This window comes from Dreissena polymorpha, chromosome 1 (genome assembly GCF_020536995.1).
Source record: "Dreissena polymorpha isolate Duluth1 chromosome 1, UMN_Dpol_1.0, whole genome shotgun sequence".
Lineage (NCBI taxonomy): Eukaryota > Metazoa > Mollusca > Bivalvia > Myida > Dreissenidae > Dreissena > Dreissena polymorpha.
In genome coordinates, this window is record NC_068355.1 from 198,675,915 (window position 1) to 198,694,577 (window position 18,663).

General features: G+C 39.3%; 1 protein-coding gene across 7 annotated transcripts in view; it reads right to left on the reverse strand.

Moving 5' to 3' along the window:
• LOC127864537 (cullin-associated NEDD8-dissociated protein 1-like) overlaps window positions 1–18,663 on the reverse strand; it is a 62,497-nt gene that overhangs the window by 31,121 nt on the left and 12,713 nt on the right. For all 7 annotated transcript variants that reach the window (XM_052404204.1, XM_052404207.1, XM_052404206.1 and 4 more), the window contains 10 exons: window positions 17,085–17,185; window positions 16,422–16,488; window positions 13,323–13,421; window positions 10,741–10,867; window positions 8,696–8,858; window positions 8,072–8,181; window positions 4,934–5,088; window positions 1,899–2,007; window positions 1,102–1,287; window positions 227–338 (listed from right to left, as the gene is read on the reverse strand). In XM_052404204.1, the coding sequence (XP_052260164.1) occupies window positions 227–338; window positions 1,102–1,287; window positions 1,899–2,007; window positions 4,934–5,088; window positions 8,072–8,181; window positions 8,696–8,858; window positions 10,741–10,867; window positions 13,323–13,421; window positions 16,422–16,488; window positions 17,085–17,185 (1,229 nt within the window). The remainder of the gene's footprint in view (window positions 1–226; window positions 339–1,101; window positions 1,288–1,898; window positions 2,008–4,933; window positions 5,089–8,071; window positions 8,182–8,695; window positions 8,859–10,740; window positions 10,868–13,322; window positions 13,422–16,421; window positions 16,489–17,084; window positions 17,186–18,663) is intronic.

Consider the following 18,663-nt stretch of genomic DNA (forward strand, 5'->3'; position numbering starts at 1 on the left):
TGAGTGCTTGCAATTGCTTTTTTGACAAAAGAGCACCCTGCTCTTTTCTAATCCCAGCTGGAGCCCTGCATGAGGAGTTGCAATTGCTTAGTATACATACTGGCAGACACACCTTGATGAATGGATGGAACACTACAGGGTTGTGGTTGCTAAGTATACATACTTGCAGAAACACCTTGATGAATGGATGGAACACTACAGGGTTGTGGTTGCTAAGGATACTTACTGGCAGAAACACCTTGATGAATGGATGGAACACAACAGGGTTGTGGTTGCTAAGGATACAGTGAAGGAAGGCCAGGGTGTCAATCTTCATGTTGGATGTGGAGTTCTTGTCTCTGAAACAAACATGCAGTGATAAAAGCTATACAAAATGTATAGTATCTTGACAATTAATCTGTACTTAAACATTCCATTGATTTGAGTAAAGGTAAATATTAAGTATATCTAACAAGAGTTTAAAGTCAATTAAAGATTGGAGTCTCAATTAATTTCTCTTTTTACCTTAAATTGTGACCTTGACTTTTGACCTTGGTTAAAGTAAGTGCCACTTATTATGCCTTCAAACATTTCATAGTATTTCAAAGTCTTAAATAAGCGCAACACTATGTTTTGACTTTTGATCTCGATTTGTGCTGCTGACCTTAGACCTATTTAATCAGTTCAACCGCTCTTTCTCAACGTACTGATCACTTTAGCCAAGTTATTGGAAAAAACATTCATTCTGGACAAAGTCATGCTCCAGAAAAAATGTCAAGTTCATTTTGCTTAATTTGACCTTTGACCTTAAATGTTCATGGACATGGTTCTTGCACACTACAATCCTCCTCATCATGGTGATCAAATGTGGGAAATTATATTAAAAGTTTGAGATGTGTAATTAATAATAACCTTGACCTTGGATCAAGCAACCTGGTTCTTGAGTGAAAAACTGTGTTACACCATGCTAATTACATATGGCAAGTTATTTGAAAATCCATCCATGCAGTTGAAAATGTTATAAATGTACAGTGACCTTTTAATTGTGACCTTTAAATTGAACCTATGAACAACATATTTAAGGCCAACAAAAAAATTATAATATTAGGACAGGTGACCTACCCAAGTGCATACTGTATGCCAGGTACCAGCATGGGCAGATGGTCCCTCAGTGCCCCAGGCATCACCATGACCAGCTCTGTGAGGAGGGAGAAGCAGCCCTGGCGGGTCTTCACAGACTTCTCCTTCAGCTGCTTGTGTATGGCCTTCACAATGGCCGGTATCTGACCCTGCAGTAGCAGCACAGGCCTGAAACACCCAACATACACTGAATAGGATGGTAGTAGACTGTACATACTTCTTTTTTTTTTCTTTATTACAGTAGAAACTGATCCACATTGGTATTAGTAAACATTGGGCCACAGTGGTTATTTTTGTAGACATTGGGCCACAGTGGTTATTTTTGTAGACATTGGGCCACATTGGTATTAATAGACACTGAGCTACATTGGTAATAGTACACACTGAGCCACATTGGTTATTTTCAATTCTGAAGCTCATTCTATCAGACTATCTTGATAATAGGTTCTATCTTTCACAAAAATACTCATGACAAAAACACTGCTTGTTTCCACACAAAATGACTATTTTCAACATGGCATTCAGATTTGAGCCTCACTCAAACTGGGCTAAATTCACGGGTCTAAAAAGTCTGCACATTCTAATCAGGGACAACACTTTCTGCCTAAATTTTATTTTTAGTAAAGAAGAGATTTCATTAATAAAAAATCTGTACAAGGGAAGTGTTTTTTCTGATGAGCCTGTTCAGATTGCACAAGCTAATCTAGGACAACACTATACATGCATGCATTAAGCCCCGTTTTCTGAGAACGCACATGTGTCTAAAAAAATGTGCCTACCCCTCCTCCTGCTCCATGGCGTTGGGGTCTGCTGTGACAGAGGGGCGGGTCTGCCTCAGCAGCGTGATGTACGCCTGGAAGATGTCCGCCTTCACGTTCTCCTCACGCTCTGTAACAATAACAACATACCTCTATGTCTTGAAGTCTACACTTGTATGTAACAACATACCTCTTTGTCTTGAGGTATACACTTGTATGTAACAACATACCTCGATATCTTGAAGTCTAAACTTGTACGTAACAACATACCTCGATGTGTTGAAGTATACACTTGTATGTAACAACATACCTCGATGTGTTGAAGCATACACTTGTATGTAACAACATACCTCGATGTGTTGAAGTCTACACTTGTATGTAACAACATACCTCTATCATGTCTTGAAAACTACACCGGTATGAAAAAACATACCTCTATGTTTTGAAATCTACACTTGTATGAAACAAGAGGGCCATGATGGCCATGAATCGCTCACCTGACTAACCAAATACAATCCCAACCCAGATTTCATCAAGATAAACATTCTGACCGAATTTCATAAAGATTGGATGAAAACTGTGACCTCTATTGTCTATACAAGGTTTTTCTATTATTTGACCTAGTGACCTAGTTTTTGACCTAATGACCGAGTTTTGACCCCAGATGACCCAAATACAATCCCAACCAAGATTTCATCAAGATAAACATTCTGACCAAATTTCATAAAGATTGGATGACAACTGTGACCTTTACTGTCTACACAAACAAATTGTTGACGTTTTTTCTATTATTTGACCTAATGACCTAGTTTTTGACCTCAGATGACCCAAATACAATCCCAACCCAGATTTCAACAAGATAAACATTCTGACCAAATTTCATAAAGATTGGATGAAAACTGCGACCTCTATTGTCTACACAAGGTTTTTCTATTATTTGACCTAGTTTGTTACCTAGTGACCTAGTTTTTGACCCCAGATGACCCAAATACAATCCCAACCCAGATTTTATCAAGCTAAACATTCTGACCAAATTTCATAAAGATTGGATGAAAACTGTGACCTCTACTGTCTACATAAGGTTTTTCTATTACTCGACCTAGTTTTTGATCTAGTGACCTAGTTTTTGACCCCAGATGACCCAAATACAATCCCAACCCAGATTTTATCAAGATAAACATTCTGACCAAATTTCATAAAGATTGGATGAAAACTGTGACCTCTACTGTCTACACAAGGTTTTTCTATTATTTGACCTAGTTTTTGACCTAGTGACCTAATTTTTGACCCCAGATGACCCAAACACAATCCCAACCCAGATTTCATCAAGATAAACATTCTGACCACATTTCATAAAGATTGGATGAAAACTGCGACCTCTATTGTCTACACAAGGTTTTTCTATTATTTGACCTATTATGTGACCTAGTTTTTGACCTAGTGGCCTAGTTTTTGACCCCAGATGACCCAAATACAATCCCAACCCAGATTTCATCAAGATAAACATTTTGACCAAATTTCATAAGGATTGGATGAAAACTGTGCCCTCTACTGTCTACACAAACAAATTGTTGATGGACGCACACACAACGGACGCAGGACATCACACGTTCACATAAGCTCACCATGTCACTTCGTGACAGGTGAGCTAAAAACATACCTCTTTGTCTTGAAATCTACTCTTGTATGAAAAAACTTACCACTATGTCTTAAAATCTACACTTGTATGAAAAAACATATGTCTATGTCTTGAAGTTTACACTTGTATGTAACAACATACCTCTATGTCTTGAAGTATACACTTGTATGTAACAACATACCTCTATGTCTTGAAGTCTACACTTGTATGTAACAACATACCTCTACGTCTTGAAGTCTACAATTGTATGTAACAACATACCTCTATGTCTTGAAGTATAAACTTGTATGTAACAACATACCTCTATGTCTTGAAGTATACACTTGTATGTTACAACATACCTCTATGTCTTGAAGTCTACACTTGTATGTTACAACATACCTCTGTGTCTTGAAGTCTACACTTGTAGTATGTAACAACATATCTCTATGTCTTGAAGTCTAAACTTGTATGTAACAACATACCACTATGTCTTGAAATCTACACTAGAGACGTTAAAATGTCACAACACACCTCTGTAATAACATACTTCTACGTCTTTAAATCAATTTATCTCTTTGTCTTTGAATGAATTCTGGAGACAATTACAGGACTTGATCACAGTTGGCAAAATGACAATCCTCACCAAGAAAAAAAGTCCTATGTTCGTTTATTGAGGATCATCAATCGAAATCAAAAAAATATACAGCGTTTGTAAAACTTTTCATTGATAATATAGTGAAAAGGTTCAATATGAACATAGGGTTTTGACTTCTTGACATGTATTTGAAGCCTCTATGGTGTAATGTTAGTGAGTTAAATTTTGCTTCTAGAGTTCTAGGGTTCCAGAGCAGTCACATTTTTTTTTAATTTATCTTTTTCATTGTGTTTATATTTATTTGTAAGCTATTCCAAATATTACAGTTTTGATAAAGTAAGCTAATTATATTTTTCAAAAATAAGAACATCTATTAACAAGTCCCTTTAAGATAGAAGTCTTAATGCTGGAAGTGTGAAGCTACTCCTTCCTTACATTTATTGCAGATATATTATATCTAATATTACCAATATACTTTGCATCAAAGTTGAACATAAAGCTATATATTGGATATAAAAGTGGACTCTACTCCTTCCTATATATCTTACAATCCAAACAGACGCCATTTTGATTAATATTTAATATTTCCATGTTTGATTCAACATGTGGAATTTCAACAGCCATTAAACCTTGCAGTCTGAAGACATTCAACACAAATGTTTAAATGCTACATATGGGCAGCATTCTGGGATAAAGGAGCTTAATGCATGTGCATAAAGTGTCAGCCCAGAGTAGCCTGTGTGAACTGCACAGGCTACTTGGGGACGACACTTAACACACATGCAATAAGCCCTGTTTTCCCAGAGTGGAACTTGTATTCAAAAGGAAACCACACTCAACCTTTAAATCTTGCAATGAGTGCTGGTGATACGCCCCTATAGAAGTCTGCCAGCATCTCGTGCCGGGTTGCTATGACAGCTGCCAGGCTCTTGGCTGCGGCACGTCTCACCTTCCAGGACATGTCATCATCATCACTGTACTCCTCCTCTGAACCCCTGCAATCACATACAGTGTATTTTCAGCATTTTGGGAGTCCATTTGGATAGGGAAAATTCGCAGTGTTTTGACTAAAATTGGAATATAAGTTTTGTTGTTTTGCTCAAAATGATTCAAAATGTAGAATACAAGTGTTATTACTATTACATTTACTAAAGTTGAATAAAGCAGGATCAGAGATTAACAAAATGTTGAGATCTAAAAAAAAAAAATTTATTTGAAAACCTTCCATTGGGAATGTTTAGGTCTCAATAGGGAATAATATTTACCTTTTTCCATTTGGAAAGGGGCCGAGCACAGGACTCGTTTTTGAACAAAAATACACACTTAAATAGGCACTTTGAAATTGCCCCCTCCTACAACCAAGTTTGCCATTATTAAGGTTTTGAACTGTAATATCTGACTTACTCTCCCTCCTCCTCCTCCCCATTTATGTCCATATCTGACTCTCGCTCTTCGTCTCCATTCATGTCCATATCTGACTTACTCTCCCTCCTCCTTCTCATCTATGTCCAAATCTGACTAACTCTTCCTCCTCCTCTTCCCCATTCATGTCCATATCTAACTTACTCTCCCTCCTCCTTCTCATCCATATCTGACTTACTCTCCCTCCTCCTCCTCCCCATTCATGTCCGTATCTGACTTACTCTCCCTCCTCCTCCTCCCCCATTCATGTCCATATCTAACTTACTCTCCCTCCTCCTCCTCCCCATTCATGTCCATATCTGACTTACTCTCCCCCTCCTCCCCCATCCATGTCCATACCTAACTTACTGTCCCTCCTCCTCATCCATGTCCAAATCTGAATTACTCTCCCTCCTCCTCAACCCCCATTCATGTCCATATCTAACTTAGTCTCCCTCCTCCTCCACCCCATTCATGTCCATATCTAACTTAGTCTCCCTCCTCCTCATTCATGTCCATATCTGACTTACTCTCCCTCCTCCCCCATTCATGTCCATATCTAACTTACTCTCCCTCCTCCTCTCCATCCATGTCCAAATCTGACTTACTCTCCCTTCTCCTCCTCCCCATTCATGTCCATATCTGACCTTCTCTCCCTCCTCCTCCTCTCCCATTCATGTTCATACCTAACTTACTCTCCCTCCTCCTCATCCATGTCCAAATCTGACTTACTCTCCCTCCTCCTCCTCCCCCATTCCTGTCCATATCTAACTTAGTCTCCCTCGTCCCCCTCCCCCATTTATGTCCATATCTGACTTACTCTCCCTCCTCCTCCTCATCCATGTCCAAATCTGACTTACTCTTCCTCCTCCACTTCCCCATTCATGTCAACATCTAACTTACTCTTCCTCCTCCTTCTCATCAATACATGACTTACTCTCCCTCCTCCTCCTTCTCATCCATATCTGACTTACTCTCCCTCCTCCTCCTCCCCCATTCATGTCCATATCTAACTTAGTTTCCCTCCTCCGCCTCCCCATTCATGTCCATATCTAACTTAGTCTCCCTCCTCCTTCTCATCCATATCTGACTTACTCTCCTTCCTCCCCCTCCCCCATTCATGTCCATATCTTACTTACCCTCCATCCTCCTTCTCATCCATATCTTACTTACTCTTCCTCCTCCTCTCCATCAATGAACAATCTGAATTACTCTCCCTCCTCCTCTCCATCCATGTCCATATCTGACTTACTCTCCCTCCTCCTCTCCATCCATGTCCATATCTGACTTACTTTCCCTCCTCCTTCTCCTCCCCATCCATGTCCATATCTGACTTACTCTCCCTCCCCATCCATGTTCATATCTGACCTACTCTCCCTCTTCCTCCTCTTCCCCATTCATGTCCATATCTCACTTACTCTCCCTCCTGCTCCGCATCCATGACCATATCTGACTTACTCTCCCTCCTCCTCCTCCCCATCCATGTCCATATCTGACTCGTTCTCCCTCCTCCTCCCCACCCATGTCCATATCTGACTTACTCTCCCTCCTCCTCCCCATTCATGTCCATATCTGACTTACTCTCCCTCCTCCTCCTCCTCCTCCTCCCCATCCATGTCCACATCTGACTTACTCACCCTCCTCCTCCCAGGGCTTTTTTTGAGCGGACGCCTGCTTGCCCGTGCCAGGTTAAAATCGTCGCGGGCAAGTGATTTACCAAAGTAGATAGTCCGACGGGCAAGTCCGTTTCGTATAAGCATAATTGCGGTATTTTGTCCACTTTTCCCCTTGTATCTATTTATTTTCTTTGGGTCAAAATTTTTTTTATCAAGTACAAGTAAAACGAGATTTGATTGGGAGCTTGCGATGTTTAAGCCAATATAAACGTTCAAAACAAGTGCTACTCGGCAGACGTTTCAACATGGCGGGCCCTAGCGTCCAGCCGATCTTTTCTATTTAAAATAAAAGTAACTCGAAACACTAAAAGGAACAAACCAAAACAACAAAAAAAGAAAGGACGAGAAAATATCAAAATGAATCACGAAAGCGTAACTTTCAAACATCGTGGCTTGATGAATTTCCATGGCTTGCTTTGATAAAGAGTCACGATTGATGATGTGCAAGATTTGTCTCAAATTTGTAAACAATGGTAGTTTCGTTACAGGTTCAAGTTTTTTGACAAGTATACCGTTTTAAAATTTTAATAGTAATAAAATCTTCATATGTTTTGTATTCAATAGTGACTATTCAATGAAATAAAACTGTCCAGATTTTGTTTTGTTGACAACTTTATATTATAAAATCTATTATTATTTTATTTTTGATAAATTGAATATAGCTGAAATTAAATCTAGCATACTAATGCATGTGAATCAATACTTGAAAGATCAAATGACAATAAAAAATTGACGTCAAAATAGGGCAACCAGTTTTTAATGAGGGTAGGTAGATGTTCAAAGTAACTTGCCCCTGGGCAAGTGAGTGTCAATTTCTTGCGTTAACCCCTGCCTCCCCATTCATGTCCATATCTGACTTACTCTCCCTCCTCCTCCTCATCCATGTCCATATCTGACTTACTCTCCCTCCTCCTCCTCCTCTCCATCCATGTCCATATCTGCGTCCTCCACCCCATCATCATAGTTGTAGTTTGGGTCATGGCAGATGTACTTCAGACAGATCTCTATTATCTGAAACATGTACACAACAACAATCTTTAAAAACTTTCAGCGCCAAACAAAGGCAATTACCACTTTTCTGCTCAAAAGCAAATTGAATATAGCTATATGCAACCAGCATAAAAACACACAGCCTGCAAGTTACGAACAGCATGCAAGTAACTCACAGGCTATTCAGGTTTTATGCTGTTTAATGCTTATCTGTATCTTAGGGTTGGAAATGAAGACTTTAAAACTTGAATCTTAGACAAAGGGTCTTTTATTTACTTTTTTAATTTTAAGGGACTGAAAATGCATCAAACTGAGTATCTGAGTGGTAAAGGGTTATGGTGTAACAAGGTACTGGGACCGGTGTACTCACATCTCCTATGGTAAAGGGTTATGGTGTAACAAGGTACTGGGACCGGTGTACTCACATCTCCTATGGTAAAGGGTTATGGTGTAACAAGGTACTGGGACCGGTGTACTCACATCTCCTATGGTAAAGGGTTATGGTGTAACAAGGTACTGGGACCGGAGTACTCACATCTCCTACAAATGGTGAGATCTCCTTGGGGCATCGTCTCACGAAGGACTCGAAGGCCTGCAGGCAGTATTCTCTGAGCTCATCATCCTCCAGGCTGCAGAACTTGATGATCAGGGGCATGATCTTGTCCAGGGCCCAGCCAAACCTGTGGCCGGCCTGCCGACTGAAAGAGGCAACATGCAGACTACCAGGCAGGGTTTGAATACAGATATATATGTTCGTTATAAATGCTTTGGACAGTTGTACTCGCATCTCATAATACGGGTGAGAACTCTTTAGGGCATTGTGGCCTGTCTGCCCACTGAAATACAAAATAGCAAGGCACCAATGGAGAATGCTAGGGTAAGAGTTGAATCAAGATAGAAAGCTGTACTCTGGTCCAGGACATAATGCATGTGTGTTAAGTGTCATCCCTGATTAGCCTGTGCAGTCAGTAAAGGTTAATAAGGGACAACACTTTTCACCTTTTAAGGAGTTTTTTCGTCAATAGGAAGTTTTGTAAATAAAACTGAAGTCTTATCGGAATATGTCGTCCTTGAATGGGGAATGCACAGGTTTATCTGGGACAACACTTTACACACATGCATCTTGCCCCATTTTTACACAGCGTGGCTACAATATTTTTATTTATAAAAAAAAAACACAAAAAGCAACGCTATAGAGTGGTTCACATGTTCTTCCTCAAAGTTATCATTTATCAACAATTCTATTTAGCTCATCATTTCCCAGATATTCTTACCTGATGGCTCCCACACACTGGATGTATGTACGTGTTGTGGATGTGCTGCTATTCTTACCTGATGGCTCCCACACACTGGATGTATGTATATATTGTGGATGTGCTGCTATTCTTACCTGATGGCTCCCACACACTGGATGTATGTATGTGTTGTGGATGTGCTGCTATTCTCACCTGATGGCTCCCATAACCTGGATGTATGTGCGTGTTGTGGATGTGCATTTTGTGGATGTGCTGCTATTCTTACCTGATGGCTCCCACACACTGGATGTATGTGTGTGTTGTGGATGTGCTGCTATTCTTACCTGATGGCTCCCACACACTGGATGTATGTGCGTATTGTGGATGTGCATTTTGTGGATGTGCTGCTATTCTTACCTAATGGCTCCTACACACTGGATGTATGTGTGTGTTGTGGATGTGCTGCTATTCTTACCTGATGGCTCCCACACACTGGATGTATGTGCGTGTTGTGGATGTGCTGCTATTCTTACATAATGGCTCCCACACACTGGATGTATGTGTGTGTTGTGGATGTGCTGCTATTCTTACCTCATTGCTCCCACACACTGGATGTATGTACGTGTTGTGGATGTGCTGCTTTTCTTACCTAATGGCTCCCACACACTGGATGTATGTGCATAATGTGGATGTGCTGCTATTCTTACCTAATGGCTCCCACACACTGGATGTATGTGCGTGTTGTGGATGTGCTGCTATTTTTACCTGATGGCTCCCACACACTGGATGTATGTGCGTGTTGTGGATGTGCTGCTATTCTTACCTGATGGCTCCCACACACTGGATGTATGTATGTGTTGTGGATGTGCTGCTATTCTTACCTGATGGCTCCCACACACTGGATGTATGTATGTGTTGTGGATGTGCTGCTATTCTTACCTAATGGCCCCCACACACTGGATGTATGTACGTGTTGTGGATGTGCTGCTATTCTTACCTGATGGCTCCCACACACTGGATGTATGTGCGTGTTGTGGATGTGCTGCTATTCTTACCTGATGGCTCCCACACACTGGATGTATGTGCGTGTTGTGGATGTGCTGCTATTCTTACCTGAGGGCTCCCACACACTGGATGTATGTACGTGTTGTGGATGTGCAGCTATTCTTACCTGATGGCTCCCACACACTGGATGTATGTGCGTGTTGTGGATGTGCTGCTATTCTTACCTGATGGCTCCCACACACTGGATGTATGTGCGTGTTGTGGATGTGCTGCTATTCTTACCTGATGGCTCCCACACACTGGATGTATGTGAGTGTTGTGGATGTGCTGCTATTCTTACCTGATGGCTCCCACACACTGGATGTATGTGCGTGTTGTGGATGTGCTGCTATTCTTGCCCAGGGAGGACAGCAGGAAGTCTATCAACTCAACAAACAGGGCGTTGTTGCAGCTCATCACCAGAAACCCTACAAAACAAGCCAGATATATAATTGTATACGAGGGTTTATAACCTGGTCTACTTAAGTCAAAGCCAGAAGAACACTTATGAAAGTACACTGAAACTCCAATTTAACACACTATGTAACAACTTAAACTCTAATTAAACTGTAAACTGGGAGTGTTTGTGTGTGTGTGTGTGGGGGGGGGGGGGAGGGTGAGATTCTTTGATCCAATTTCTTCCCCAACCTTTTATCTCTGATTAAATGTTTAACAACTTGTATGTATTTTCAAAATTAAAAGATGGCGGTGCTCACTGCTTGCTTTATTCAATAGTCATTTTAACCAATTACAATGGACTACAGGTTAAAAGACACTTGAAGTCTAATTGGTGATAATCTGTTGTTAAGTGTCAATAAACAGGGTTCCCGCTGTCTATCACCATTGCTGCCAATGGCGACAAAATAAATATTCTGGCGACTAATTTTCGCAAATTGCGATTTTTCGAAAATCCGCATTTTTTCTGCTTAAAATTTCCTTTAAATGACATAAAACGCGCTGTTTACCAGCCGCTTTACAGCAGTCGTTATGCAATCGATTTCTGTGATGTAAGCGACACTGCTGAAATCAATGGAGCATGCGACTGTCGCAAAGTGGCATGCGATGGTGATAATTGCGATTATCTGGGGTGTTGTTACAAGTTATCTTAATTGGTCGGCAGTTTTATTGCTTCAGAGATAAGACAACATTGAAATATACCGACTTTGCGCTTAAATGTGAAGTGTTTGTGACAGTGCTCGAAGCCGATTCAAGACCATTACATTGACAATCAAAAAGGTAAGTATTGATTGTTTTTAGAAAAATCGGTGTAATTATAGAAAATAATTAAACATTTTACATGTATTGATTCTATTTAAACGGTTACATATCTTTATTTTGCTCGTCAAAATGGCAAGTTCAGAGTGTATAACGACTTTTAGAAAGTGAACATTAGATTCTGATAATTATGAGACTAATTCGAAAAATGCAAATGTCCCCCGCTAACATTCACCAGCTAGCAAACAAAAACCAAATAAACACAGTTGTTAATCAGAATTTCATTTCCTTTAATATGATTTCCAACACACAATCTATGCTGTGTGAGCTCTTTATATCCTCAAAACTAATCAATCCATTCACTACCGGATTTACTGTTTTAAAAAAGGTAAACATCGTTAAGCACATGAAAATCAATTTGACATTTGATATACACAAATGCTTATTTTATTTGACTGTTGTGCTATGGGCTCTATGTAGTAGGTCATATTCTAGCACACATTTAGATAATTTATATACTACACATTAATTGATAATTATTATTATTATATTAATATTATATTTCCCTTTTTGTATTTTCAGATTACCAGAAAGCTGCTGCAGAAACCAAGCTGTGGCAACATATTCAGGCTGCTAAGAAGGTGTCAATCAACAAGACTTACAACTGATTGAATGTGCCTTTATTGAATGAACAATGTTAAATGTGTTGATATTATAAATAATACTGTTATTAAATCAATTCCTTTAACATACTGTAAAATGCTCAGTTTTTGTTTGTATTATAATAAAATGATCGTCATTTCCCAAATGTAGCCCGATTGTGGCGACAACTTTTTAAATTTGGCGAAAGTAAGTGTCGATAACTTTTTAAAGCCCAGAGAGAACCCTGAATAAAGTTGTGATAAACTCACATGTAAGTGTTAATTGTTCCTTATTAAAGTGGTTCAATGCCCTTAGTTAAAACAGGTAAGCGCAAGTGGAATAATTATTTAAGGTAAATAAGACATTCTTGCTTTAATATTATTGCAGTTTTTCTATGATCGACCAGGCTATTAAATATACTGCAGTGCAATGTAATTCTAACAAGACCTGTGTTTGTAGAACACAAAGCCCCCTGCTGCTGATATGGCAGGAAAGTGAGAGGCCTTACAAAAATTAATACAAGTAATAAAGGGTATAAAATGGCGTAAAATAACAGTCATTTCATGCACGTTGTCATCTTGTTATTGTCAAGTTAGGCCAGAATATTTTTTTAATGGAAATCATGATCATATGGGATTTTATTATATCTATATATTCACAAAAAGCTGTATCTATGCAGAAATCAACACAGTAAGGTAGATACACATGTACTGGAAAATGAACAACATGGCAGCATAGATTGTACATTATGATCACCACCAATCTTGGTCTGACCGTGTTATATTGAGAGCTACAATGTACATAGCTTCAACAAACAATTCTGAGGTCTGTGTATATAAAATATGTATTGTCAATCAACTGTTTGATATACAAATTTGAAATGAAGTTTGAACTCAATGTACATTATCAGACCAGGCCTTTTGACTTGGAAAATTATCAAGCTTAAAATTAAGCCTCATGGATCGAGGACTGAATGAACATATCAGGAAACAGAACAAGCGGAGCTGCAGCCCGGTGCTTGGTTACCGATAGCGATGATGGCCCTCTTCCTGACTGCCAGTCGGGGACTGGAGAGCTGTGGGAGCAGGGACTGTAGAATGGTTGGGTGGAAACTGATCAGCAGACCTGAAACCAGCAATAAACTTGGGCCTTGCTCTGGGAAAATGGGGTTTAATGCATGTCTGTAAATGTCGTCCCAGATAAGCCTGTGTAGTCAGCAGGCTAATCAGGAACAAAACTTTCTGTCTTAATTGGAATATCCCTATAAAGAAGAAACTTCTTTAAACGAAATATACCATGAAAGCAGAGTGTCAGCCGTGATTAGCCTAAGCGGACAGCACGGGCTAATTTAAGGCATTACATTACAAACAACCCATTTAACCCTGTTTTCCAACAGTGTTGCTCACTTCAAGGCATTCATCAATATGATCAAGAGCAATCAGGGTGGCCTGCTCATGTTGGTTTCTCTTGATTATTTCCACATCTGTATTGTTAAATTACTGGAAACTGTGCAAAGAGGTTATACAGTCATAAATATATTATACTATTACCACATGTAGCAATTTTGTTTTTAGTTGACTTACCAGTATTGTTCCAAACAAATATATTTTTTTAATTTTGGAAAATAATGTATTAAATTCTACATTTCACCTTACATTTGGGATTTGTTCTTAAACTTACGGTTCAATTTTGAAAGAATTTAAAAGCTCTTTCATGTTTCACTGACAGTGATTTTTAACCCCTATTTTCCTTTGTTTTTCCAGTTTTGATGGTAAAAAAAATGTGCATTTCATCATGGTTTCAGGCTCCAAAAGGTAAAAGAATATTGTTTCTCACTCATGTAACACTTGGATGTTATGGTACAATATTCAACAGAACTTTTTCATGGTAATAAAGTATATGAATGCCGTTCAATACACAATGCAAAACATTTAAAGGGAGATAATACGATTTTTTATATGTGTTAAATTGTAATATATTGATAAAATATGTTACAATAACACATAATAGGCAAGAACAATTATACATTGAAGACGAATTTCATAAAATGCAGCAAAGACAAATTAGCGCCCAGAGCCGATTGTGACGAAGATATTTCGTACATATTTTCCGACAATAACCGAAGCATTCGGCTTTTTATTAGGATCAGAGTTAGTGTTCGTGTGTCATATGAATAGATATTGTTGCAGGAATTTAAAATGAACCGTAAAACTAAATTTAGATTCACATTGTACATGCATGATATACATGCTGGCGAATTCGACTGTACAGACATTTTGGATTTCAGAATTAAATATCTGGCTCATTTTGCATTTTTCAACACATGTTTTTCTTAACTTTTATTTTAATTCATATTGACATATATGTATAATAAGTTGTTTTACACATTTTATATAAATTAACAAGAGATTGCCAAGCAATATGGTCCCCTACTGGTGAAACTCCACAATTGTCAGTAATTTTTTTATTTTATATATTTGTTGCCATAGCAACCAGATTTTTTGACGTAGGCACAAAATGAAATGACGTGCATAATCTCCATATTGCCATCTATCCATGCTTCAAGTTTCATGAAAAAAAATTAAGAACTTTTAAAGTTATCGCAGGATCCAGTAAAGTGTGACTGACTGACTGACAGACAGACTGACAGACAGACGGAGTGCAAACCATTAAGTCCCCTCCGGTTTCACCGGTAGGGAACAATAAATATTTTAATATATCGTATAATCTCCCTTTAAGCTGGTGAAACATGTAAAGCCATTTAGTGTTTTTCCCAGGAGGGCAAAGGGGCATGGCGCATTACTTTCAAAAAGGGCATTTTAGCGCGCAGTTTAGGCAAAAAAGGGCAAAAACGTTCCATGTTATTTGCTCCACGAAGCAGTTGTGGAAAAAATAACATATAAACAAGCACATTTAATGGTAATAGATGTATTTAACTTACTATGATTTATATTAATATATTTACCTTGCAATGAACATTTAAGTTCCATGCTGTTTCAATAAACTGTACAGCACGACAAACATAATAAAGCAATATATGCATATGAATCTGATTATACACAGATCCACTAACATATAAATGAAACCATGTTTGTCTTATCCCATTTTCTAACAATAATCTCGACAGATGTTTAAAATAACATTGCGAGTAAATTGATCTCTAACAATATGCAAACACTCGTTTCCGTGACATACATCCACCGAGTAGATTACAAATAAATAAATTATGTTGTTGCTATCTAAAACATTTTTATGCATCGTTGATTATCACAGACATTTCATTTATTCCTTCTTAATGTATAATCTCCATCGTTAGTTCGATCGTTTACGACGTTATTTGCCATTTTTGCCGAGTCACAATTTAATTCTGTATAGTCGGCCATGTTGATAAAATGTCAAATGATGTAAGCGACAGGTGCGCATAGCAACGTTAAATCGTATACGCGATTAGTATTTTGTTAAATTGGTATACGTCTCGGTAATTATTTCAATAATTAGATCTAATTATCTTAAAGACAAAATCGATAAAGAATAAATTTGTTTGTGAATTTAAAAGTAATTATGCGTAAAAAATATGTTTTGATATAACTGAATAATGCATGCAAAGCACAATTGCCACAAGAATAACATCGAGTTTTTCATCAAATGTCTCCGAAGTAATGATTATATCGTGGAGGAGTACACATTGCCGAGCGAAAAGTGCGCTTGGTATAACATAGCCTCCGGCATTATCGATTTGATACTGACACGGGGTTATTCACGCATGACTAATTCACAGCTTTGGGGCAGCCAGTAAGACCTAATCGAGCACTGTTATAGATTAAATCTGCTCAATTAAATATAGTCGATTAGACGTTGACGCCTCTAAAGTAAATCAAGCACAGTCGGAGCGTCACAGACAATCAAGGAAGCTGATTTTGCGGACCAAGTTAGATCGTAAGGAAAATTTTGTGGCGAAATTTGCCTTTGAAAAAAAGGGCGCGTGGCGAAATTTGCCTTTAAAAAGGGCAGCGTGGCGATCCGGGAGGGCGGCGTGACTTTTCGCCACGCTAAAATGGCCTGGGAAAAACACTAGCCATTTCCGTCCAATGTTTGGTGAAAGAAAGCAACATGAACAATGTTTACCTCCAAATCTGCTCAAGAGATCCCCAAGTATATCCAGGGCCTCCAGCTGCACGGACATGTCTTCTTGCTGCATGATAAAACAGCTGTCATCATAGTGACATCAAAAAATACTTACAAGCCAGTCTATGGGAAAACAGAGGTTAATACACAAGTGCATGTGTGTAAAGTGTAGTCCCAGATTTGCCTCTGCAGTTCACACTGACAAATAAGACTTTAGGCCTAAACTGGGTTTTTTCCAACCAGACATTTCCTTAAAAAAAATACCATTAAAGCAGAAAGTGGAAACTGCACAAGCTAATCTGGGATGAAACTTAACGCCCATGCATTAAGCTCTGTGCAAAATTCATACCATATTTCAAATACATAACATCGGTTGGTTTTCACAAGATTTTTTTTTATTTCAGGCTCGCTTTGAAGAGGGTTTAACACATGTGCAGAAAGTGTCATCCCAGATTATCTTAAGACGAAACTTTCCGCCTTTATGGTATTTTTCATTTAAAGCAAATCTCTTGTTAGAGAAAAATCAGTTCATGAGGAAAGAGATATCCCTGATAACCATTTGCAGACTGCAATAGAGGCTAATATGGGAGGACACTTATAGCACATGCATTAAGCCCAGTTTTCCCAGAACAATGCTTTCTAACAAGTGCCGACTATCGTTACCTTGGTGATGGCGCTGGTGAGTCTACCGGTGATCTTCTTGCAGATGCTGGCAGCCAGGGCCGTGGATGAGGGGGGCAGCTCTATGATCACAGTCTTCAGACCTGTACAATACACAGGCAGCCAGTACAATATACAGGGAGCCAGTACAATTTACAGGGAGCCAGTACAATATACAGGGAGCCAGTACAATATACAGGGAGCCAGTACAATATGCAGGGAGCCAGTACAATATACAGGGAGCCAGGGCCGTGGATGAGGGGGGCAGCTCTATGATCACAGTCTTCAGACCTGTACAATACACAGGGGGCCAGTACAATATACAGGGAGCCAGGGCCGTGGATGAGTGGGGCAGATCTATGATCACAGTCTACAGACCTGTACAATACACAGGGGGCCAGTACAATATACAGGGAGCCAGGGCCGTGGATGAGGGGGGCAGATCTATGATCACAGTCTTCAGACCTGTACAATACACAGGGGGCCAGTACAATATACAGGGAGCCAAGGCCGTGGATGAGGGGGGCAGATCTATGATCACAGTCTTCAGACCTGTACAATACACAGGGGGCCAGTACAATATACAGGGAGCCAGGGCCGTGGATGAGGGGGGCAGATCTATGATCACAGTCTTCAGACCTGTACAATACACAGGGAGCCAGTACAATATACAGGGAGCCAGGGCCGTGGATGAGGGGGGCAGATCTATGATCACAGTCTTCAGACCTGTACAATACACAGGGAGCCAGTACAATATACAGGGAGCCAGGGCTGTGGATGAGGGGGGCAGACCTATGATCACAGTCTTCAGACCTGTACAATACACAGGGGGCCAGTACAATATACAGGGAGCCAGGGCCGTGGATGAGGGGGGCAGATCTATGATCACAGTCTTCAGACCTGTACAATACACAGGGAGCCAGTCTTCAGACCTGTACAATACACAGGCAGTATCAAGGGTCACATGCAGAGAACATCACATTGATATCTTCAAAAACATTAACCTCACCTGAGCACAAAGTGCTTCCATAATCTCATTCATCAGGTCAAATATTTATAAAGAAACTTATTACCAATCTAAAAGCCAAATTCATAACTTACAGGGATGTTAAAAACCTGTCAGAACTAAATAATACACTTTATAACTTATCTGAACAGTTGGGACAGAATCATTTACATACATCATAAAGCTAGTTCAGGGGTTTTTATAACAGAGGCCGCTTAAAGGCTTTTCATGACGAAAATTTTCTTTAAAATCATAACACTTTTACCCTTAATCGAAACTTACAACAGCCTTTTCATTTCCTAAATCAGCTATTTAAGTGATATTTCTAACTAAAATCAATTAAGACTTTGGCCTCTTACAAACAAGAGGAGAAAAAGCCATGTAGTTGGAAGCAAGTCATTCACTGGGCCTTTGAAGTGCCTATATATCAGGGCTATGGATGGCACTGGATAATGCCCAACAAAAGAAACAGAACCCTATGTTTGTTTACACCATTTTGGGAATGCAGCCAGGTCCCTTTGGATTGGGAAACATTCCGCTGTTTTGACCTTTTTTTCAAACCTTTAGTTGGAAATT